Source organism: Chanos chanos, chromosome 4 (genome assembly GCF_902362185.1).
Source record: "Chanos chanos chromosome 4, fChaCha1.1, whole genome shotgun sequence".
Taxonomy (NCBI): domain Eukaryota; kingdom Metazoa; phylum Chordata; class Actinopteri; order Gonorynchiformes; family Chanidae; genus Chanos; species Chanos chanos.
Window position 1 is genome coordinate 14,069,120 of NC_044498.1, and position 24,516 is coordinate 14,093,635.

Sequence of the window (24,516 nt, forward strand, 5' to 3'; positions counted from 1 at the left end):
TGGAATGATCAGTTAAGACATACGTCACCGGAACCGCACTATTTAATTTGTGTTAGGTGCACTTCATGAGCAATTTGTCTGAGTAGTTCAGAGGCCGTGGGAAGTTTGCTGGGAGAAGCCAAGACCGTCGACATGCCTCCATTTGAGAAACCCCAGCAGCCTAAACCCTTCAAACAGAGGAAAAGTTTTGGTCAGTGATTTCATTTTTTCGTTTGCATATTCTTTTCTAATTTTAATGCTTGGCAATATCTATAAAACGTATTTGTATTTTATATTTTATTTCTTGATCAGCAACGAGGAAACAAGAGGTTGTCGGAATCCGAACGAAATTTCCCACCAAAATTCCAGTAAGGCCCATCAACAATATCCAGGTTCCTGTGTTCATCATTGTCGCATACTGACTTTCTCATTTTCTCCTCAGGTGATCATTGAAAGATATCAGCGGGAGAAGTACCTTCCACCGCTGGATAAAACCAAATTCCTCGTTCCACAAGAGCTCACCATGACCCAGTTCGTGACAATCATCAGGTAGGCAAATGGTTTTGCCTCATGGCATTCTTTTTTCCCCCGTCTGTGTGCATTTTCCCATGAGGGTATTGTAACTTTGATCTGGTGTGGGCTATCAGCTGATGTCATCTGACTTTCCATGTGTACTTGAGGACTGAAAATTGCTAAAAGTTTGCGTTATTTATTTATTATACTTACGTTTCAGAAATCGAATGACACTTATGCCAAGCCAAGCGTTTTATCTGCTGATAAATAACAGTGGCATCCCCAGCATGTCGTTGACCATGGCACAAGTTTACAAGGACCACAAGGACGAAGATGGATTTCTGTATATGACCTATGCTTCCCAAGAAATGTTCGGCCATTGTGAGAACATGGCTTGTGAATCCAAATTCCCTCCGCGGTAACTGTTCGGGGGGGAAATGATGTCCCGCATTTGGCAGGTCCAAGACGTGACTCTTCATTTATAAGTCTGTGTGGTGTATTTATCAATGTTTGTATATATAAAGAATTTTAAACACTTTGCTTGGCAGTTGCCTAATGTACTGTCGTCGGTTTGTGTGTGTGTTTTAATCAACAAAGTAATAAATTGTATTTGTGTACCATTTTGTGTTCATCGGTTGTTAAGACATTCGTTCCTCTTTGATATTCCCAGTCAATGACTTGCTAAATGGAGACAATTTTTGGCCAAGACTAGTAGCCTGCAATAACGTTTTTTTTTTTCTGTTGCACGGAAAGCAAAGTTTCCAAAACAATCCTGTCCAGTTATTCTTGGTCAGACTTTGTGGGTGTGCGTGTATATATCTGACTTCATAAGGTAATATAATGAAGAAAACGTGGGCATCGTGAGTTTGACGTTTGTCAGTGACAGGCTTACTTGATATGGCTCTTTGGCAAGTGTAAATGGTACAAAAATATGGAAGAATAATTGGGCCCTCTCCTTGCGGCTGTTACATCGCGTAGAACTTGTCAGGGGATAAAACACTAGAGGGCGACATATGAGTATAACAAGAGGGTAGTAGTTAAAATTGTGGCGCAGGTCTGAACGCAGAACTTAACTCGAATCATCTTTAAAAGTTAAGTTAGAAATCTGTAATGATTACTGTGTAACTGACAATTGCAAATAAAAATGTATGTCTTTCAAGCTTCTTCATAAATGACTGTCCAACGCATTCTCTAAGCCATATCAAAATTTTTAAAGATTCTTCAGAATCTACGAAGGTGAGAACAGATAATGGGGGAGAGATGAATCTCATCAGTAGAAATACTAAAGGAGAATATACACTTGTGATTAATGAACTGAGAATTGATTTCCCAGCACTTAGAAAAGGTCAACTCCCCCAAAATCTCCCGCAGTTGTTCTAAGCGTTCTTGCACAAAATTAGCCATTTGGAGGAGCTCTAGGGCCATGGAATAGAAGACGTACGAGAAATGAAGAGACTCTGCTCTCAAACATGTGTCCCACTGAGCTTCCTTAACCTGCCTGCAACGCTATACGACGAGGATAAAACGTCGATTGTTACTTATAGGTTTTCGGGATCTTGAAGCAGATGGGGCCAACGTCGTCTGCTAATGTCCTCCCTCAGTTCTATGACGAAATGTGCGTTACTGCTGCACTGTTCTCGGTCTTTTATATATTTTAGAGGACACCTGGGCGACATGCGGGCATCTAACATCTGAGCATCTCTGCATCCGAGTGTCCTCAGTAAAAAAGAAACTTCTGTTCCAGTGTCTGCCTTTATAGTGAAGGCATAGGGATTTAGTAGTTCCATTAAACCAACGGCAGAACTTAGGCCTGTTTATGTAGTGGCATAAAGATTTTTTGCTTTATGTTCCATTGTAATCAACAGCAGCAATGGACTTAACATCCAGTGCTTAAGTTTAATGAAGCTCTTAATTCTTCTAAAATGCCCTCTAGCACAAAACTTAAAATGATGATGCAGCCTCAGTCTCTCGTGTTGGAGTTTGGTTGGCTTTTGAGAAAAAGTACAGTCTCTTTTCTTGGTATACGCTTATATTATTCACTCTGTAAGGGGGTGCAAATGTTTATGGACATGTATGTGTAACTCTAAGTAGTTTAATGTCTTAAAAGAACCATGTCGATATTCTGGCCTCAATTTTGTGGTGGGATTCATTTTCATAACAAATTAAGGAGTTTCCCCTTTTAAAAATATCTGATCCTTATTCTTAAGTATTCATACTGTGAAAATCTGAATACTTTGAACTCATAACTGTATTATGCCTATTGGAAGCAAACAACTTAGGATAAAAATTATGTCTTATTCAAAGATGTTAGTGGTGACTTATATTTGTCCTTCTTGTCCTCTGGTCTCTGTCGGCAACGGCTTCATTATTGCACGCAGATGGGCAGCTAATAGCGCCCTGACATATGACAGGCAACCTGCTGTCCCAGATGTGCTAGCACACTGACAAAAATTTAATTGTCTCCAGTGTCAGTCAAACGCATAGAACCATAAGTCTGCCAATAAGAGTAATGTCAACCCCCTTAGAAAGGATTGAGAGTGCATGAAGAGGAATAGCCTCATAATGAGTAAATTATCATTAACCTGGACTTGTTCCTCTGCAGTGTATCATCCTGCCACGCCGTTTATAGTTTTTAAGAAGACAAATCAATGAGTTGAAAACAACTTCACAATTTTCAATAACAGACTGTTTTCACAATTTGGTTCTGTTGCAATGACAAGACGTAATGAATGCAAATACCAGTTCCTTCGCATGATTAAATTGAGCCTGAGTTTAATTTGTCTTTCAGTAGGATGGTCTATCAGGCTGGCTATCATTCATTTACACCCCAGTTCCTTTGTCAATCCCTTGGAAGAGAGGGGGTGGGGGTAGGAAGAATTACACAAGGAGAAGAAACTCTATTTATGAACTTGCTCTAATTAAAGCTATTGACCTGCTGCACTGTCTGACTGTAAAACCAGGTGTCTGTATAGGGTTATTCATTATCACACAGTCCCCCCTGCCTACCTCAGCTTGGCTTAGGAAACATAGACGTCTCATTAAAACATTAACACTTTGTTATGGGATTCCTTTTTTTGGCAGAGATATAAAATTGCCCCTTAAGCAGTTGGACCGCATCATGAATTTAATCAAACAGTTTGTTGTATATCATATTAATGGTGTTTCTCTGAACCCTGCCTTGTTTTATTCGTCAAACTTCATGAGGATAGATCCATAGCTTGTATACAGTATGCTTTCACGGTATGTGTGAGAGGTGACTGAATAGTGTGACTAGTCTGCCAGTGCACTGATCTCTCTTTCTATGACTGGAGTCTCTATGCCAACGATAGGATCAATACTTCAATTCTGGTCGAAAGACACAGAAAAGTTTAGGTCGTTGATTAATTCATTTTTTGGGGGAAAGATTTATATGGGTTTTTCCTGCAATTTTAACTAAAAGAATTTCAAACCATATTATAAATTTAAAGCAGATGAATATTTGAGCTTGAGAAAAAAAAGGGGGATATTCAGATTTTAATGGGTGCAGTGAGAATCTCTGCTCCCACAGCAGGAAAGAAAGCTGGTGCATTCATCTGTGTCCTACTTACTTTAAGTCAAACTGTTCCCAGGTCTTCCCCATTCTTTTACACACAGAACGGAATTGTCAAACAACAGGTCAGTTAACAGAGAGACTGTAATCATCCACCATACGACATGTTCTCAGCGTTCTCACTGTTCCTGGACTCCCTTCACACTTTCCATCTATTCATCAAACATAGCACAATCAAACCTTCTCCTCAAAGGAACGGGAAACTCTTGGTTGCCAAGTCTTAAGTTCCCAAGTGGCTGTGAATGTTGTGTTCCAGTGTCATTCCCGAAACGAGCCCATACGCAAAATCCATTTCCTAGAGATGACAAAATCTATTTAGCCGACTTGAGTGCTTATACTTCCTCTAATATGGAACTGTTTTCCTTGCATTGTAGACAAGTTAAAGTGTTAATGCAAAGCTTTTAAAGGGCTCTTCTCCAGCGTTATCAGGGTTTATGGTTTCTATTTAAGTAGTGAGGCGTTTTTCCTTTTGGATTAATACTCTCCTTTTGCAAGTGTCAGGTTTCACTGGTCTTGTTTGTCTTCTCCAAATAGATTTGGAAACTAATCTAGTGTTTATGGTCCCTGTGTTCTGGTGTGCAACGTATCCACTTTTATTCTTTTTTCCAAACCAAAAAACCCCCAAAACAAAACAGTTTTTTAAAATTGATTTATACTCCAAAGAGCTGATTGCCATTTCTTTTCAACTGTGAGAACACACTATAAAATCAAGATTGGTGGTATTTAGAACAGAATATAATGCAATTTCTCTTATTTGAATTATCGTTTTGTTATGATTTTATCGAACAGGTGATTACATTTTCTGACTTAAAAAAGCTCGCGCACTCAACAGAGGGGCCATTTCATGATCTGTCCGTGATCTCTGACCTTGATCTAACCTTATGTCAGAGTACCTCATCTGAAAAATTGATGAGGATCCAAGCAGTCCACAGACCTTGATGGGAATGAATGAGAAACTGAATTAATAATTAAGCACTTGTCTATGGAAAAGACAGCCATTCCTGACATCACTGTTCCTAGCATGCAACTGCCTCCCTTTTGGAGAGAGAATGGGCTTGTGGGTCAGGTGACCACCATTTTTTGGAGGGACAGTTAATCTCTCAGGTAGCAGAATAATGAATTTTTTATACCTATCCCTCAAGGTCCATGAAAGGAACACATGATTATTTAATGGGAGTTCAGGTTAAATGCGACATTCTTTGTCTGCAAATGGTTCACCAACCGCAAGCTTAATGTCTTGCTAACGCTGATAAGATGCAGCTGAAAAGGAAGAAAAAGTACAAAGAGTGCAAATTTTAATGATTGTATTTCTCTGTTCATTTTTATGTCCTCTGTCTCACTCGAAGGCTGGATTGCAAACGTGCACACACACGCTCTCACACACATATACACAACATACACACACACACACACACACACACACGCACATACACATGCATATTTTGAGTCGATGGCTATATGTCTTTCTGATGGAATAATGTCCAATGTTTCATCCTTCCCTCCATCAGTGATAATCAGTGATAACTGGATAGATATTGAGAGGCTTTCTCTAGGCAGTACTGAGTTAATGCAGTGTGTCCACATCTTTGTCATTAGCCCACACATCTGAAAGATAGAACATGACAGGAAGTCAAAGACATCTCTAGGGGGCAATGTTGTTCCAGGCAGAAATGGTCAACATCGAAGAGGCCTTCAACTTCATGTTTTAGTCTTTCTCCCTCTGTCTCTGCCTCTCTGTCTGTCTGTCTATCTCTCTCTCTCTCTCTGTCTCTCTCCTTCAGCTTTTTCAGATTTTTTCAGCCTGCCTGATCTCAGATTTTGCCCAGACCTTGTATGTGAAAGCTTTTGTGTTGCATATGACTTCAGAGGAGCTCCTCTGCCCCTGTGTCTGCTCGTTGACATGTGTGGCCACAATAACTTCAGAGGTTTGACACGGCCTGTTTGCAGTGTGGGCCTATGGCATGACAAATCACTCACACATTTTTAATTCTCCATTCCAACGTCACCCGATCTTCCTGTGAAAATGAAAGCAGCATGCCCACTGATGTTCCATTTCCACCAGAAGAGCTATGATGCCATTGATACAGCAGCTAATGCATTATGCCAATAGTCACCAGGTCCTTCTCCAGGGTGGCAGAATGACTGTAGGTATAAGTGAGAGCGATGACGCTGATCCAGTATCAGCTGAATTGTGATTAAGGTAACAGAGATTTATGAAGACGAGATACCCAATCGAGGTTGAGGATGGAGAGCATGGAGCAGTGGGTAGGAGCATGAGGCAGGATTTCTGGAATGCTACGTCTGACCCTCTGACCTCTGACCCAGCTTTGCTGAGATCATGTGGGGGGAAGGGGCATATGAGGGCATAACTGAATTCCTGGGAAAGTTAAAATGAGAGAGGATAAAGAAACGGTTAGCTTTGGGTTTTGGGAATAGAAACATGAAGGAGGATTCAATCCTCTTTTGAACTTGACACCATATATGGTTTGTCATGTGATCTCAAGAGTCAGAGGTTGACCCCCTACAAACCTTTTGCTTAATTTGAGGACACACACACACACACACACACACACACACACACACTTCCCCATTTGCCAGGAAGACTAATTTGGTCTTTTGAAATAACAAAGACAAGATGAGATAAGAATGATCCACAAAACATGAAAACTGTGACAAACCATTGATCTGTTTTTTTTTATAGTCAAAGTGACAAAAACATAAAAAATGGAAGATTAAGGACATACTATATATTTGCACCCCCATCAGCTACATACACTCATCTTGTAAAATTTCAGTAACTATATGGTGCCTCCTTGTGATTGGCTAAATGAAGCTCTGTGCTTTCTGTGCAGTATTTCTGCCTCCTGACAGCCCATGTAGCACTGAATGTGAGAGTACAAACTTTACAACCGCAAACTCAGAGGAAAAATCTGAGGAAGTACCCACTGATGCACCACCACAAAGTTTGTGTCGCAGTAAAGCTTGTAGCTTTGAAGACTAACGTTAGCATATTTTTATGTACATATTATACAACCTGCAACTCCGTATCTATGCCTTAATTTCACTGATCTAGTGAACTCAGTTTAAGGTTTGAAGGGAAAATGCACCAAATAAAGGGAAAAGTGGGAAACCCATTACTGTGAAAACAGAGGTCAATTCCATGATTTCAGCAAACAGAAAAAAATGACTAAAAGTAACTATTATGAAGTGAATAGCAACATGAAAAAAACAACAACATTTAGTTAAAGAACTAAAAGTAAATCTAAAACAGCTACCAAAATTTATATTGTGTGCAGCTTAACATGTCTTACTATGACAGCACAGCCAGTGCAAAACAGGCCCATACCCCGACCCTGTGAATGAATGTCTTAAAGCCAACCAAACGTATGTCTCACCGCTCACCTCCCGCACAGATCTGTGATTATCTCTCTCTCATGAAGCATAAGCAGAGCCTACGTGACCAAGACATCATGCCCTAAACCTTTCATACAGGTTACAGCTGCGTGCCTTGTTTACAGAACAGCGAATGTTTATGAATGGATAACTTCATCAAAATATAGGTGTACACATGATTGGAAAAAGATGTGTGCTGACATGGGCTCATACTGTGAAAAAGAGAAAAAAAATATAGAATGAGACAAAAGACGGACATTCAAGGAGAAAAAGAAAAAAAAAAGAAAGGAAGGTCAAGGGGACATCACTGGCAGAAGGAGAAAATAGATTTACCTTCCAGGATCAAAAATGGATTTTATTTCATTTTATTTATCTTTATCTTTTGAGACGGTCAGTGGTTTTGACATGTTTTTCTTAACAGAGTCAAGTCTTTACAGAATAAATCAATCAATTCCTTCTTCTGGCACTATAATTATTAAATAGTGATGAAAAAACAGTTTAAAAAAAAAAGCACGGTTTTTATGCCTCGGACAGGATTTCAGAGTGTATTGCTCTGAATGTTAAATCTAGAATAGGTTTTGACTAATTCCTAATCACGTGGAAAGCCAAATGGAGCAATATTTCATTACTGTCTATTTACAGACATTCTGAATTATAAAAATTTTGAGCTACATTTCTTAACAAAGATGTTTTACCCGCTGTTTTTTCAAGCCTCACAAATAAACAACCAAAAATAAACCAATACCATAAACAGCCATTCAAATTAACCTCTATTTCTGTATCATGTTGCAGTGGCATTGTCCTGGCTGTTCTTGTTAGCTTCAGATGAGATATCCTTTAAAAGGGAGAGGGTGTAAGAGTGAGGGAGGGGGGGGGGGGGGGCGTAATCATGAATTAGGTAATCAGATATGGTGGTCTGACTGGGACACAAACAGACTGCTGTGTCTCCAGAACTGTGGTGTCTTGTTTCCCCTTTCCCCAAACTCATGATGTCATCTCCTTCCCATGGGACCCTGCTTTGGTTTCGCCATTAGTTCAATTATTTACAGTGTTTAATTGAATCTGCTTGGTTCAAGGGAGACTCCTATGATCCTCCTGCCGGTGTAACCATATCCCTGCCTTGTCTGTACTGCAGTCCGGCAAGAGCCATCAGACCACAGGTCACATCAATGATGTGAAAAGAACAAGCAAGACCAATTGACAAAAATCATAATTGTGTAATCAGACGTTCATATCAGATGCTGGAAGGAGAAACCCTGCATTGACTTCGATTCTCTATGGCCTTAATCAGCAGATTTTTTTTCACCTTCAATTCAACTTTCCGCTGTTTACACAAGCAACAGCCTCAGACCTAATGGAAACAGACGCTCACTCTTATTCAAATGTGCACATATGTTTATTACAATCAAAATATAGAGAAGAATAAAACACATCTGAATATGTATGCCGGGATGGTCCACTTTGTCTTCTTGCTACTGAAGGGATCTCTTTATGGTATTTAATTTCAGATATAACCTCAGATATATCCTCCATGGTACCTAGACCGGAGAAGAGAGAAAAGCACGAATGGGCGTGAAGAAAAAGTAAAAAATAAAAGCAAAACAAAGAAGTCCTTTACTATTTGGACTGCATTCATTCCAAGATTCTGTTGTGTCACATTTCAGTCTCCTTTACTTCACAAGGCAAGATAAAAGTTAATACTGCTGAGAGTAATGAAGCAGAGATTCCAACATTTGTTCGGGTCTCCATTGCCTATTGATCCACTCCAGGTGAAGAGATAAAAGGTGAAGAGGAAAAAAAAAAAGACCCTTTAAACAGGACCCGGGATGGGACTCTGAACTTTCCAGCGACGTTAGCGGCGATTGCAACCGAAGGTCTGGGGCTTATTCATCACATGTTCTCCTCGCACAAAGACACGCATTGTCCAAGCAGAGACTCTGGCTTCTCAATGGGCATCCCCCACCGCCATGCTTCCTCCCAGACTTTCCACAACAGATAGGATTTCTGGCACTTGGAAGAGCCGAGACAGGCATGCAAGGAGAGTGAGGGGAGGTGACACTGTGCCCTCAGTGGCTGATGAGAAGTCAGTTTCATTGCTTTACAAAGTTCAACAGGTTCTTTGATAATGAACATTGACTGAACTGTTTCCATAAAGACTGGAGTTTGTCAGGGCAGAGGGCCTGTGTCTGGGGGACATGGGATGAAAAGTAACTTAAAAGCTGTACCAGTTTTCTGCTGTGAGAAGAGTCATAAGTATTTGGTAGAGATTTAAGAGATGTCAACTGGGGTTAAATAGAGAGTTGAAACAGTATCATATGGCATATAAAAATGTGTTTGTCACAGGCAGCTTTGAAAGAAAAAGAGAAAAACCACACACACACAACACACACACATACATACACACACACACACACACAAACACGCACATACACACACACACACACACACACACACACACACACACACACACACACACACACACACAACATCTGTGTCTGAGGAATGTGGTGATTTTGCTGCTTTACTTGAAAAAGGTGGTGAACCGGTGAAATTGTAGGAGTCCAACTGAAACACCTACATAATTCAGGATGGAAAATCATAAACTTACAATTTCCTGAAAACACTCAAATTTGTAATCCTTAGTTTAACCACAGAAACCCACACACACACACGCACACACACACACACACACCCAGACATTTGCCCCCTTGGCTGGGGCCTGTCCTGACTGTGCAAAAGGTTGGTTTTGAAAAGCTAACACCTCTCCAAACAGACCAGAGATTATGGGAGCTTTAGTTTAACACACTAAACTGGTAGTCATTCCCTCTCTTTACACACACACACACACACACACACACACACACACACAGACAAGTAACTGAAATGCATGTACGCTCACAAACACAAATTAAACACCCACGTACGCTGGGCTTCAGTGACTTAGAGGAGTGGGAGGGGGGACAGGGAAAGAATCGGGCTCTCACACACAGAGCCAGGAGTCTGCTCCACTTTCCATTAATGGTAACTGGACTTAATCCTAAAGTACATGGAAGGTCATGCTGCTAAATGGCCCACAACATCGGTCTGCTGTAATCTTTCTCATGCACGCAAGATTTTTTTTTTTCTCTCCTGGACCTGGAGTGCAAGCCCTCATCAAAATGTAGGGATTAAAAATTATCAAACAATATGTAATACCCAGTCAGATGTCAACATAGCCTTACATCAACATAGCCTTAAAATATTCAATTTTTTCATATCCTGTTGACGTGACTGATTGAGAGAAAGACCAAGGGGGTAGAAAAAGACACATGATGCAATCTCAAGGGAATCAGATTGTATTGTTACTGTTGGTTTATCAACAGTCCCATCAAACTGGAGCTCGCTCAGTTTCAGTGGAATTCAAAGCCGTTCGTGTTGTTGGTTCCTTTCAGTACAGATGATTTGAAACAAAATTCTGATGTTTTTTGTTTGTTAATCTTCTTGTTTACCACTGTTCAAGCTTGACAACAGTCTCACACACTCATATATTCCTACAAATGTCCAGGGCACAGATGAGGAGGGGAAACTCAGTGTGTTCTCTTTGACTTCTAAACATTGAAAGACAGAACCCATGCCGAGAAAGAAGGTCACATCCTGCAAGGTAATCTCAGCTGATGGAAAGGCCTAGGGCTCCGAGAATCAATACAAACACCCGCTGTGCTGCAAACAATCACCACCAGCTTCCAGGAAAGGCCTCCTTTAGTCGGAGCCACAGAAATCCACAGAAATCAGGTCATGCAACTCTCTTTCACTGCAGTCCAATATTGAATTGAATTGACTTAAATACTGCATACTTTGTTTGTAAATATACGCAAATAATCCTCTGCTGTTCTTTTGTTTTGTTTTTGTGATAGTGAACGTTGACCGGACTGAAAACACTGAGGCTTCTTTTATGGAGCCCATTGTCGCAAAGTTGTTTGTCTCACGTTGTCCGCGTAGCCGTGCTTTTTCAGCTTAAGGATCACTCGTCTGTCAACGTTCATTTTTCACAAGAGTTGCAAGTTATCCCCTGACCTTCTGACCCCCTGACCCTTGCCCTTTTTTTTCAGATCAGTGTGTGGCTATGCCAGACGGTACCTGGAGCCCAGCTAATCAGCTTTAGCTCTCACTCGAGTGCAGACTTGTCTAAGACCATTGATCTTAAGACCAATCAATTCCCCTGTCAATCCGACACAGGCCCGTTGTCAGATGGATAACCTGATTTTGAGCTACAAATTAATCAAACGCACGGTTGGTGGATTTGGGTTGCCATTATTTTGATTGTCAGTCAGATTACGGAAGCCGGGCTTTGCGTCTGCCGGGCAATTTTCGGCAGTTTTTGAACTGTGTGCAGCCCTGTTTATTCTGCCAAGACTTTTAGCTGAGATTTCAGCTAAAAAAAGTTGCAAAGTATGTATCAAGTAAAAGTTAACATGGATAAGTAAAATTAAATGTTTAATTTCCTTCAAGGTCATGTCTCCAGAGCCCTCAGAATGTGAACGGTTTTTCTTTTCTGAGCTCTGTTCCATTGTACTGTTTCTCTCCTCTCTCAATAGGCTTTGTTTCATTACATGAGAAAAGCAAATGCTTTCCACTTAAGTGACCCTTTCTTTCATCTTGGCCAAGGTCTTTGGAGGTAGAGATGAGCCTTAAACGATAAAGCACAATGCGGTATCTGATACATTGTGAACGGAAGAGTACTGCAGCTATCTTTGTGCTGATGCAAAGCACTTTGGGATCAGGGGATGGACGCCAGACTTTTGGAGGACAAGGGGTCTGGGATCCTAGCCAACAATGTCTAAGAAAGAACATTTGTTTCTCATTTGGCCAGCAAGCTTGAATGACCAGAGCGGATACTCACATTTCTTTGGTTACTGGATCTGTCCCATTTTGTTATGTTCCAAATGATGAGGAACTGGAGGCTGCACAACAGCGAAACCTCAGCATGAACCATCACAGAAATTTGACTGGATTTGAAATGGACAGAAGTATGTTGGCACTAGGAAAGTTTTGGTTTGCAGCTGTTGCCAATACACCCATTATTTTGCTCTGAATTCCTCTTTGAAGTCTGAGAACACTCGTGGCAAATCTTGCACGGAGCAATGTAAACAATTTCCCAAGAAAAAAAAACCCCTTACTATTCGCCCCTTCTAAAGTCGAGCTTCTGTAGCTAAATTCAGATGTTTGATTGATGGTTCAAAGAGAAGTTAAACGCCTCAGCATTCTTAAAAATATTACTTATCTATCGTCGACACTGAAACCGGTTTCTGGAAAACTGGCCTTTGGCGAGTGTACAAGCAAGTATGAAACAATCCACTCATATGCAATCCATATGCGTCCTCAGTGAACTATGTTGATTTTGTTTCAGACCCTGTTCATGCTGGATGAATACCAAGTGGATGGGGAGGCACGGGGGGGGGGGGGGGGGGGGGGGGGGGGGCTTTGAGTGACTTTGCCCCTGGTGCTCAGGTCATGTGACTTGGGGCAACATCTGGATTCAATGTGGAGGGGTTAACCTTTATCTCTCCTGCCCCATGGTGCACTCGCCTAGACATAGTCCTTTATTTTGGTCTCTGAGGCAACACACTGTCAGCACCTGTAGGTCTCAAAACATTCTTTTGTCAGCTCACTCTCCACAAAAAAAAACAACTTTTTTTTAATGTCTGTCTATCTGTCTGGTAGTCTCTCCCTCCCTTCTGCTGTTTTGCTCTCTCCTTTTTTTCTTCTACACCTATGCCCTGACTAGTTTGTGTTCTCTGTTTTGCTCAGTTAAGTGCTCCTGATCTATGGTTTTCCCTAATTTCACGTCCTTAACTTACCTTATCACTTAGTAAATTATCACTCTTTGCCGACAATTGTTTGAAACACTCTGCTGGATGAGCCTAGAGAAGACACAAAGAAGAACCAAATTAGAGAGCCAGAGAGCCAGAGATCGGAGGATGTCACAAGGAAAAGGGAAAGAGAGAAAGAGAGAGAGAGAGAGAGAGAGAGAGAGATGAAACATCACCAGTTACGCAACATGTCCTCCCTGCTCTGCTTTGTGTCTGCTAGAGAGAAAGGTGCCCCAAAGGCTAGCGCTCTCGTCCTATCACGATGCAGCACTTCCACCATGACGACACGTTACTAAGCAGAATCTCCTCGCAAGAGGACATGAGTGTACCTGCACAGAGTGTACAGAGTATCAGAGAGAGATGAGAAAAAAAGCAGCAGTCTCTGCCTTAATCTGTGGACATAAATTAATAAAGAGAAAGGTTCACCCTCTTTCTGTTTTTTTTTTTTCTTTACAGAGTTTTCAGTCACTGCTTCCTGCTCAGAACAAAATGAGGTCATTGCATCTTTGGATGCAAAGAAATGCTATCTTTTATTTTAGAGTACGTATTACTGTTTACAGAGGAATGAGTATTTTTGATGAATCCCAAAACACCAGAAACTTTTTTCAGTATTAATAGCCACCCTGTCTCTCTAAAACCACCCCAGTTGCTACCAACAAAGTACCTTTGTGTTCAACAAAAATGCCTGTGTGTTTTCCAGTTACACTTTCCTTGTTTGTCACCTTGAAATCTGGACCACCCAGAATCACTTATACCCTATGGAGGTCTTAAGGATCTTAATGAGTTGACCAGTTCACAGGTACACTCTTTGTGTTAGTTATGATATCATGGCATTCTCTCTCTCTCTCTCTCTCTCTCTCTCTCTCCGCCCCCCCCCCTTCTCCCCTCTCTCTCACTCATTGACTTAGTGGTGATTTTGAATAGCGGGGTCGTTCCCCACTGAGATTCAACAGACATTGACATGAAGACATGAAGGCGTGAAACCAGAGGACGGACAGGTCATTAGAGGCCCATGTCACAAAACGCATTTAAAAATAGAACGTTTTTTCCCTCAGAGTGGTGAATGGCACTCATGTTGCATTGCGATGAACGAGGCTAATGAACTTGGCACACGCTGACATGACATACCAAAGAAAGCTGCTGCGTTTCTCTGCAGTCTTTCTGTCATTGCTCAACAGGGTGGAATAGCCCTCGGCTAGTGAATGTTTTGCGCAAACACAGCCCAGTCGACACAGCCCCTGTCTGCTTTGAAAGCCCAATGATCTGCAGAATATCACACATGGGGATAGGCACCATAGAGTGGGGTGGTGCCCTGCTTAGCCACTCTTTTAGCTTCTTTTGGTCTTTCACAGACCCCACACATTAACATGAGTTAGAGTGCAAAGCAAGGGGAGAAAACTAGAGGAGTGGAGTTTTTTTTAAAGCCTTTAGTGTGCATTTGACTTTTTTTTTTTTTTTTGAAGGTTTTGTTAAACCAGTATCATGGTTGATCAAGCTATTTGCAATGCATTAACTATTTGGTTGGACTATTTGATTTCGCAAAGAAATATTAAGTCATGCGGATGACATTTGTATATTGAGTCCTCATCCCCCCCTCCCTCCCCACCATTTAATTTTTTTTTTTTTTTATCTTTATCTTGGTTATCTTATCAACCAGTCACTTAGGCTGTTTGAAGTCACCATTACTAAGATATGCCCATTTAGCTGTTTCACTGTTACACACAGAACTGCTGTAAAAAGAGGAGGTGAGTTTTGGTATTGTGACACATTCCCACAATTTGCAGCACTGGTGCAGCGGTCCAAATAATAAAACAGCCACGGAGAAAACATATCCCGTTAACCATATCTCTCCTCACTGGTGCATACAAAGTTTGAAACACATAAGTGTTCCATTTCATTTGAATCAGGGGCCTAAGAAAAAGAAAGATGAAGAAAAAAGGGAGAAAAAGGGAGAAAAAGGGGATGAGGGATAAAAACATAAAGAATCTTTAAAAAAAAAGGAGAAGAAGAAAGCAAAAACATCCCCCTCGGGTATCCAGGCCTCCGGGCATTCCAGCGCATTCAGCAGATCTGTCATGGAGCTGGAACTCCAGAGCTGGATGGCTGGAGTTTGTTCAGGGGGCGGCAGCAGTTCAGTACAGTACTCAAAACACAGTGGGTTTGAGCCCGTGCCAGGCCCTTCACATTCTGCTGCTGTTGGCCCACCAATGACCCTCCCTACACGCACACACAACTGAGACAACTTTCAGCTTTCAGGGGAAATACACACACATACAAACACAATTACTCTCAAACATACAGGCACAATCTTGGTGGTCTTTTAAGAGTGAGTGGGGGTAAAAGTTCCATTTCAAACAGGGCTGAAAACAAGGAGAATACTTTCCCCATGTCTGAACATCTGTGAAAAGCCCCAGCAATGTTAGACCGTGTCCCTACGGTCTCACTGTAAATACGATGTCTCTCTCTTATTTTTTTGAAAATTGCAGACAGTGTTTTTTAATCACTTGGCGAATATGCACTATGTTTCCGATTCATCTCTCTCTCTCTCTCTCTCTCTCTCTCTCTCTCTCTCTCTGTCTTTCTTTATCTCTCCACTCTTTGTGGCCTGCACTGGGCGGAGGTGTTGCGTGTGTGCGTGTGTGTGAGTTTGTGTTGCATTCCACTGCATTATCGTAATGATAAGTGCTGTTAAAGCATTCCACATGACCACCAGTACTCTCCTGCCAAGCCAGCATACACCAATTACCAGGGCGGAGGTACAGCCCTGGGCTCTTTTTCTGGAAATCTCCAAATCTCTCACCCACTAAAGCATCTTTTTCGAAACATAACAAAACAACAAGAAGGGAAAGACACTGCGTGTGTGCCAGGATGCTGAGAGAAGTTCAATCACTGCTGTTCCCATCGCTTCACCACACTCATATCCAGAATGCACATTTTAAATATGGTCTCAACCATAAGGATGGGGGCAGCCACAAAATCAAGAGTGAATCTCATATGCTGCAATATTTGAAACATTTGAAAAATATTCCTACATACCCATTACAAGAAAACCACAACATTACACTGGAAGGTGGTCAGATTTATCTGGTTGTAAACCATGCCATTGGCAAAGCACAGAAGGGATACATTTCATACGAACTAAAAACACATGAACACACAGTTCAGAATGCATTTTTCTCATAGCAATGTCCCCTCTTTTCAGCCCCCCCCCCCCCCAACTTTTAAGGACTTGTTTTCCAAATCTCTCTCTACCGCGAGTGTCCAGAAGACTCATGGAGGCGTGTCATCAACGGCTGCCCTGATTTGTCATAATCCTGGAACATCTCGAGCAGCCGTGACAACTGATGTTGCCAGGGCAACATTTTGAGAGAGAACAGGGCTGTCTTTGACTGGCCGGGCCTGCATGAGTTTATTCACCCTGGTTGCCATTAGCTCACAGAGGAGCTCTTGGAAAATTACTGCCTTGGATCTGCATAAACACAGCAGGAGAAGACAGAGGATTGCTACAAACATTACAGCCAGTGCATGTTCTTCTTTATTAGGGTACATTCCAAGAATGTGATATAGAGTTTCCAAAACTGTCTCCCATTCTCATTGATAAAGCTAAAAAGAAAAAAAGGGGGGTGGGGGCTAGAAATGTGATATGTCACCATGGTCATTTGTTCACTGTACCAGCATCAGCTGTTGCAGCAGAATTGGCAGAAGTAAAAACAACAGTAGCTGCAGAAGAAACAATAATAACAACAACAAAAACAACAACAACAACAACAACAACACACCAAAAACAAGAAAATCTAATATATATATATATATATAAAGACCAAAGCAGGATAATTTCCTCATTGTTCAATAATGCATAAACCGGGTCAGTCGTTCCAAATGAAAAAGGTCTGACAGTAATAGGACGAGATGTTCAGAGATACTGACGCACGGATGGATAGGCTGATGAAGGGCTGTTGGGAAGACGGAGCGCTAAATGTGTGGTCCTGCTAATGGAGAGGAACCCTAATCTAAAAAAAGAAAAATAAAACATGTGCACCAAAATGTTTCTAGTGCATGCATTTCTCTGGAGTACTGCCAAGTCAGCTCCTAAGCTCACAGCAGTCTGTGTTCCCTTAAAGAGCAACAGCCTCAGTGACCCCTCTTTCCTCGTCCAACACCACATGCTTTGTGCTCTGTTTTCCGAGTTTTTCTTTGTGATCAATCATTGCCTAGTTCCCAACTGGCATGTTTGTGTAAATAACAACTAGGCATTGAGTAATGCCTCTCGACCTGGTGGTGTGCTGTGACCCGCCCCGTTCGCCATTTCAGAGGTGTCAATGTGTCATGTGGTTAAATAGAGTGTACGGGGAGGGAAATTCCACTGTTTGATTAGGCAGGGACGCTATTGAGGGATGAGAAATTTAAAGGGTTAGAGGAAGAGGAGGGAGTGGTTGTATTATGATTGAACCTCTATGAACTTCTATAGCCAGGGAATACATTCTGAGTTCACTGAATTTGTTTGTACACACACATGAAATTTTATGATCTGTTCAGGCACTTTGCACACGGTTGCGTGTGTGTACATTTATTGAAATGTATTCATTTCTGTCCTGGGATAGAATTTAACATATTTTTAACTAGAAAAATGCGGAATCTTTCCCTCAAGCCGGGTAGTAAAAAATCCTCTTGAGCAAACATAGTTTGAATCAGTGCATGCACAATAAGCAGTATGCTGCTGTTTGAGTCAACCTGCAGACGAAAATTGATAGCTTTGGGAGGCTGACATAAAATGTGGGTGGTGTGCCTTTTGTGTTGAATAGGAAAGGATTTTTGTTACTAGCAAAATGCTTATTTACACAATACAGGGAGCAATCCCAAGGCATGTGAGGAACAGCATGCTAGGATTCACAGAATTATCCCTTGGGTGTTGTTTTCCAGGGGCCCCAACACGCAGGAATATGCACAGCTCACAAACATATTTTCTCTCTCTTTCTCACTCCCTCCTCAACCCCCACACATATGCACTTTTTCTCTTTCTCCTCTTCGTATGACTCTCTTTCTCTCTCTTTCTCAGACACAAACATAAACACACAAACAAACACAGAAACATGCATTTTCTCTCTCTCTCTCTCTCTTTCACTCACTCACTCATCCACTCAAACACACGCTTGCGCACGCGTGCACACACACACACACACAAACACACGTATACACACACACACATGCAAGATGAAACTGGTATCCTCCTTGAACAATGAGAAGGAAGCATTCAAACATCTCCACACCCCATGATAGGTGACCCCCTCTTTCCCACACTGAATAATTAACCAATGAAAAGCGAGCCGTTTCAAAAAACCCGAGCCGAAAACACGAACACCCTCCTTTTGAGGTGACTGAATCACCTGAGGCCGCTCTTCCACAGCACACCTCATGCCTTCCCCTCAGCCAACCAAGCCAGTTGTGTGACGAAACCAACTTGACCCCAGTGACTAATTCATGTGTGTGACATAATGGGCCTGCCTCAATTAGCCTCCTCTGTTTGTATGTGTGTGTGTGTGTGTGTGTGTGTGTGTGTGTGTGTGTGTGAATAAGTAGCCGTGTGTATGTGTGTGGGTCAGTGTGTTCCTTTTTCCACAGTAAATGTTTAATTAGAGAAGGTCAGAGGTCATCCTGTCAGATCTGTGCCAATTACTCAACCTCTCAGACTGGAGGGAGCAATGGATCCTGAAATATCATTCCAATATGCTACAATCAGCATGAACACGAGTCATACCAAACACAAATTTCTGTACTTTATGTTTCCCAACTCAAAACCAAACACTATTTTTTAAAAGATAAGCTATGTACATTGAGTACAGTATGTTGATATAACTAATGCACTGCACATTCTTTGGTTGTTTCTCCTTCTCATTTTGAGTCACTGACCATTTAAATACCGAGCAGTAAGATAAACACAAACATGCATGACACGCAAATGGCTGTCCTTTAATGATGATTTAATGTACATGACAAAAAATGACTGATGATAATCTAGACACCAGTAACATATTTACAGATGACTTCAATTTTACAAATATTACAGTAAATACAAATTGCTGTAGACCTACATCTTTTCATCTTGTACTTTTGAAACGTGTACCTATACTTTTGAAAACTTCAAAAGCACATTAAAAGCCTTAAAGACTTTAAGATTTTGACTCTGTTTGTTATTTTAATGGGTCAGTGGCAGAGTGGGAGAGAAGGTGAAGATTAAGGCACATGGGGATGAGTTCACATGGTCTGACCAGTACACTCCACAAAGAAGGAACTGTAACAAAGGGAAACCTAAAACTCGCCTCTCTCTCTCTCTCTCTCTCTCACACACACACACTCTCTCTCTCTCACTCTCTCTCACTCTCTCCCCCCCCTTCTCTCCCTCCCTTGATCCCATTTCTTTTTCCCTGACAATCTCTGCATCTCTGTGAACAAGCAGTGTGAAGAAATTGAACCATAACAGTATCTTCTTCCTGGCCCTGTCCACTAGCATCACATCGCACTTTTGAACGATTAAAAACGCTCGCACATAAAAAGTCGCAATGTCAATGGAGTAAAAAGACAAAACAAAAAATCAATTAATGATTAAAAAAGATGATACCTTAAAGTTGATCTGAAATTTGATTATTAGTTTGAAAGGTCTATGTAAACCCAATTCAGAAATATCCAATGCTTAATCACCTGTGGGTGTCAACGGAGATCAACAGCTCTTTGCCTGTGAAATAGTTTCCATGGTGACAGGGATGTACTCTCTCTGGAGTCAGGGTTAAGCCGGTCCAGTTCAATTTTCTGCATCTGAAGAGAGGTAACTTACACTGCTGAAGTTCCATACTATGAGCGGAAAATGCCTACTGTCCTTTGCTGCATTTGAAATAACCAGATCACCACTGTATCAATAGCCATTTACGTTGCATTTAAGGGTTTTGTTACTGGATTTGTGATGTTGACCATTACAAATTTTAAGATTTTACATTTGCTTTGATGTAGCAATACACAATTGTCAATAATATTTGCATATTTTAGATAATGACGAACATTCACTCATCTGTCATACTCGTTCAATGAGAATTCCCTCCGACACCAGTTCACTTAATTCCCTTCTTACAGAGACTGTATCGTAATATGAATTAAACAGATGTACTGACTTCAGTAAGTCAAGTTTATACTTGTATGTTTTCACTAGCGCACACACACACACACACTGTTTATGGAGTTGGAAAGCATTGGAGATTTGGAGGCATGGCTTCAAACGATGCTCCAGTTCTGCTGTTATTATGCATCACCTGATGGAAAGGCTCACCCAATTTTTTTTGGTACACCTGCTGTGAGGGAGCTTTCAAAGTCACATTGAACCCTGGAAAGTGAAAACACTATGTCACTGTTTCATGTCTGTTATTTTTATGAGTAGCTCTGAATATCATTCCTGCGGTTATCTCATTTGGACGATCACACACCTGTGACTCAAAACAGCGTGTTGTGTTTCTTTGCGCTTTGGAGAAGCATATCGCAGCTGGCACCAACACCACCCACCCCACCCCTTCCTCCACCTACCCTTGCAACCCCCTGAACAGTGCTCCCCCACTTCTCAACCCTTTCTCTATAAATATCCTCGTCGTCCTTCAGGAGTCATAGTGACGTGTGCGTCACTCTCCAGGTGCTCTGTGGGTGGTCGCCATGGTTACCATGGTGGGATCACACCCAATCAAAAAATAGTCTGGCTCCAGAGGCCGTCCTCAAGGGTGATGCCAGGAATTGCAAGGAGAATCTTGTGTCCTTTTTTTCAAGAGCACAGGAAAGCTTAGTGTTTTGTTGTTCTTATCCTGTGCAGCAATGCGGTTAAGGGTGCAATAAATTCTACTGTTCTTATTGTGTCATAACTGACCACAGATCACAAATGTCTCCCTCTCAAGCAATGTAGCAAACACTAACTCCATTTTCACCAAGTAAGCAAAACAACCATGATATAACCATACTATTCCATAACCCTCTGCTTCTAGTGAACACATAACCTGTAGATTTGTGGCCAGTACTCTTTGAAAAGTTAACGGGTATGTTTGATTGCTGCATCATTGCAATTAATATTGTACCTTTGACACAGCTTAGTGTAGTATTCCTGAACAAAGTGTTACTCTGTCAGTTATATCCACTGTGTGTTCAAGAAAGTCACCCGATGCCAAAATTTCCTCAAACCTATCAGATGAGGAGGAGAATAAAGTTGTTTACATGCAGTTGAAGGACTCCTGTCATTAACACTCCACACACAGCTTACAACCATGTACATCTGATCTACACACAGAGACAAGCTTGAAAGTTCTGATAATGAATGAGAAGAATCTTATTTCACTGTTGAGTTTGTATATGGAAACCACTGGGAAAGACAAATATGAGTATGGATATTTCCCCGGTCTATGTGGGGTGCCCAGTAATAAATGGGTAAAGGTTTAATGAGCATGTGAGGCATGGGATGAATTCACCACCCAAGGACTGTTCTCCTCAGTGTCACAACTAATGAGCTCTTTAATGTTAACTATTATGTAGGGTGTCAATTATGGCCGGGGAAAATGAGATGCTTGAACCTCAATGTCACTGCTCGCTATGGCAACAGCTTGCTCTCATGCTTCTATCAGCATCAGCCAAAAAGAAAAAAAAAAAGTAGAGGCTTTGATGACATTAGCTGGACAGCATGGTGAAATGCCTATTTTTCTCGTGTGTGTGTGTGTGTGTCCTTGTTTGTTTGTCCTTGTGTAACAAATCCAGGGCGGTCATCCTGAACATCTGCAGAGAGAAAAAAAAAATCTTTTTAAGTGTAAATAGTAACCCACCATGACTGTTTAATGGGCATGTCGACTGTGGTCTGAGCATAGCTGAATCAATACCATGAAACAGAGGGAATATTCTCAGAATGTTTGTGCTACTTTGTGCCCATCTTGGATGGCTGCAAGGCCCGGTGGCTGTGGTCATTAACCTTTAAAACAGTACGCTGTGAAATGATATAAACTGGGACAACGACGTGAATGGATGTACATCAAGATAACCAAATGAGGAGGTTTGTTTCAACACCATGCACGAGGCCAGGTACAATATTACAGATGTTGATACAAAAAAAAAAAAACCCTCACAAAATCTGGTTGTTGGTTAAAACAGCCCCCATATTATAAAATATAACTGGGTCATACTGCTTTTATGATTAATGTGTCTCCACCACAATGTCAGATCATTTGACATGGTATAGAGCCCTCTCCACATACTCCACAAATTCTTACTATTCTCTATCCAAAAATGGATTTTGGATGGAATTGTAAATGTTTTCAGTTGTAATAAACAATATCACAGTATTTTCAATCTGGATAAAGCACAGGATAAGCTTGTTTTGATGTGTCATTTTTTCCGTTCCTTGAACCGGTTCAAAGCCTTGATTGAAATGTGAGTTACAATCCAAACATATATGTGACATTTTAAAACTCTTCACTTCAATACTTATGTTTCAATACTTACATTGTCCTACACATTCAATATGAGGTATTTTTTTGACATTTTGATTCAATTTTAAATCTGGAATCCAAAATATACATTGACGTCCAAAAAAAATAATTATATTAAATCTTTTATATTGAAATATCTCATTAACAAATAAATGAGTGACAGACACTTCTCCACATTCAAGAATTTCTTGCATTCAGATGAAATAATTTTGACAAAGTCTCTGATGAAGATTTAAGTTGGATATTTAACTTAAGAACAGCAGATTGAAGGTATATATTTAATGCCACAATAAATATGTGTTCCACTGCTCAGATATGTACCATTTAAGTAAAACACATGTTTTTTCTAAATATTTACATGGAAGAACAGAAATACATTATATTATGTGTTACATATATGATTATGTATTTTAATCTAACAAATCAAATCTGATCATAGAGTTGGGCAAAAGCTACATATTTAGCATGATGTTATATCGTATTTACTTTATATCTCACTGATAAACTGTATCTAATGTATTTCAGTTGACAGATTTAGAACTTAAGTTAAAATATGAGGAGACACAGATTTCATTTCACATTTAGCCACAGATCTCTAAATGAATCCCTTAAGCAGGAGCTGCTATTATTTTCTTATGTTATCATCATTTTTCATTCTAGAGCCTGTGGGTCATCCATTCATTTGGCCCGAAATAATCAATAGGCACTATCAGTAGGTACAAAGGCTGTATTATACAAAATGCTGGCTGTGTACTCTTGGAACGCCTGGTTAAACAATCTGTGGTCCCTTAGTCAGGGGGCCAATGGGCAGCCTTCATAGTCTGTCTATATTTAGGCCTGTTGAGAACAGCTCTGAATGATAAGGTTCTATGAAGGCTGTCAAGCCAAGCCATCTTTGGATTTAGGCCACTGTAAACTCAGCCTTTTTGGAGCTGAGGAAATAAGCTACAGCTGTTATTTTGTTTTTCCTGCAATGAAATATATCAGAGATCCTAGCAAACACATGGGTCGGAGATCATCGCAGTTCAGATAGCAGACCTTTCCATTGAAAACAGCAGTATGTTACCAATGGGGTCACATGGTCTGAGTTCAAAACGTCATCCCATGAGTAGAGGTCAGATAAAAACAATAAATATAGGTAAACTAACACTTTAAATCAATCTTATTGTTCTTCTTTTACTGAAATAACCACATAGCAATACAAGAAATGTTATTCACTTTGAGAGGATGAAAGTCACAGAGGAAAACAAAATCCTGCTCTGGTGATTCCTTGCAGATTTGTGCCAAATTTCTGCATGTGAGCTAATCCTAATGCATTTGTTTTTACATCTGTGAAGTATATGCATAAAATCTGCTGGTGGAGTTATTTGGAATATTATGATAACATGCTACCACATGCTGCAAAAATGACAAACATGGAGTTGTTTGATTTATGTACATGTTTGATGAACATAGTAACATAGTAGACTATAAATATGCCATAATAATAAATTTAGACCAAAATACTAAAAAAAAAATCCCCAGGTTACTTTGACTCCCTTGGTGTCCTTATTTAAATCAGGACATTTTGGACTGCTTTCAGACACTTCCTGCAGAGTCGGGTGTCACAGAGATATATAGGCTCATTTCCAGTGATGAACAGTCAGACAGTCAGAGGACACTGAAGTACCACAGACACCTGCTCCTCTCAGCCATA

At 40.8% G+C, this 24,516-nt stretch overlaps 1 protein-coding gene across 1 annotated transcript; it reads left to right on the plus strand.

Moving 5' to 3' along the window:
- The first annotated feature begins 132 nt into the window (after positions 1-132).
- Positions 133-532, plus strand: map1lc3c (microtubule-associated protein 1 light chain 3 gamma). Its single transcript, XM_030772028.1, has 3 exons — positions 133-190; positions 292-347; positions 422-532. Exons 1-3 carry the CDS (start codon positions 133-135, stop codon positions 530-532), a joined length of 225 nt encoding a protein of 74 aa, XP_030627888.1.
- Positions 533-24,516: the final 23,984 nt, after the last annotated feature.

What these genes read in the sequence shown, in the direction of transcription:
- map1lc3c (XM_030772028.1), top strand. Translation starts at nt 133, where the DNA reads ATGCCTCCATTTGAGAAACCCCAGCAGCCTAAACCCTTCAAACAGAGG. An exon ending in CAAACAGAGGAAAAGTTTTG is followed by an intron (nt 191 to 291) that starts GTCAGTGATTTC and finishes TTTCTTGATCAG; the next exon opens with CAACGAGGAAACAAGAGGTT. An exon ending in AATTTCCCACCAAAATTCCA is followed by an intron (nt 348 to 421) that starts GTAAGGCCCATC and finishes TTTTCTCCTCAG; the next exon opens with GTGATCATTGAAAGATATCA.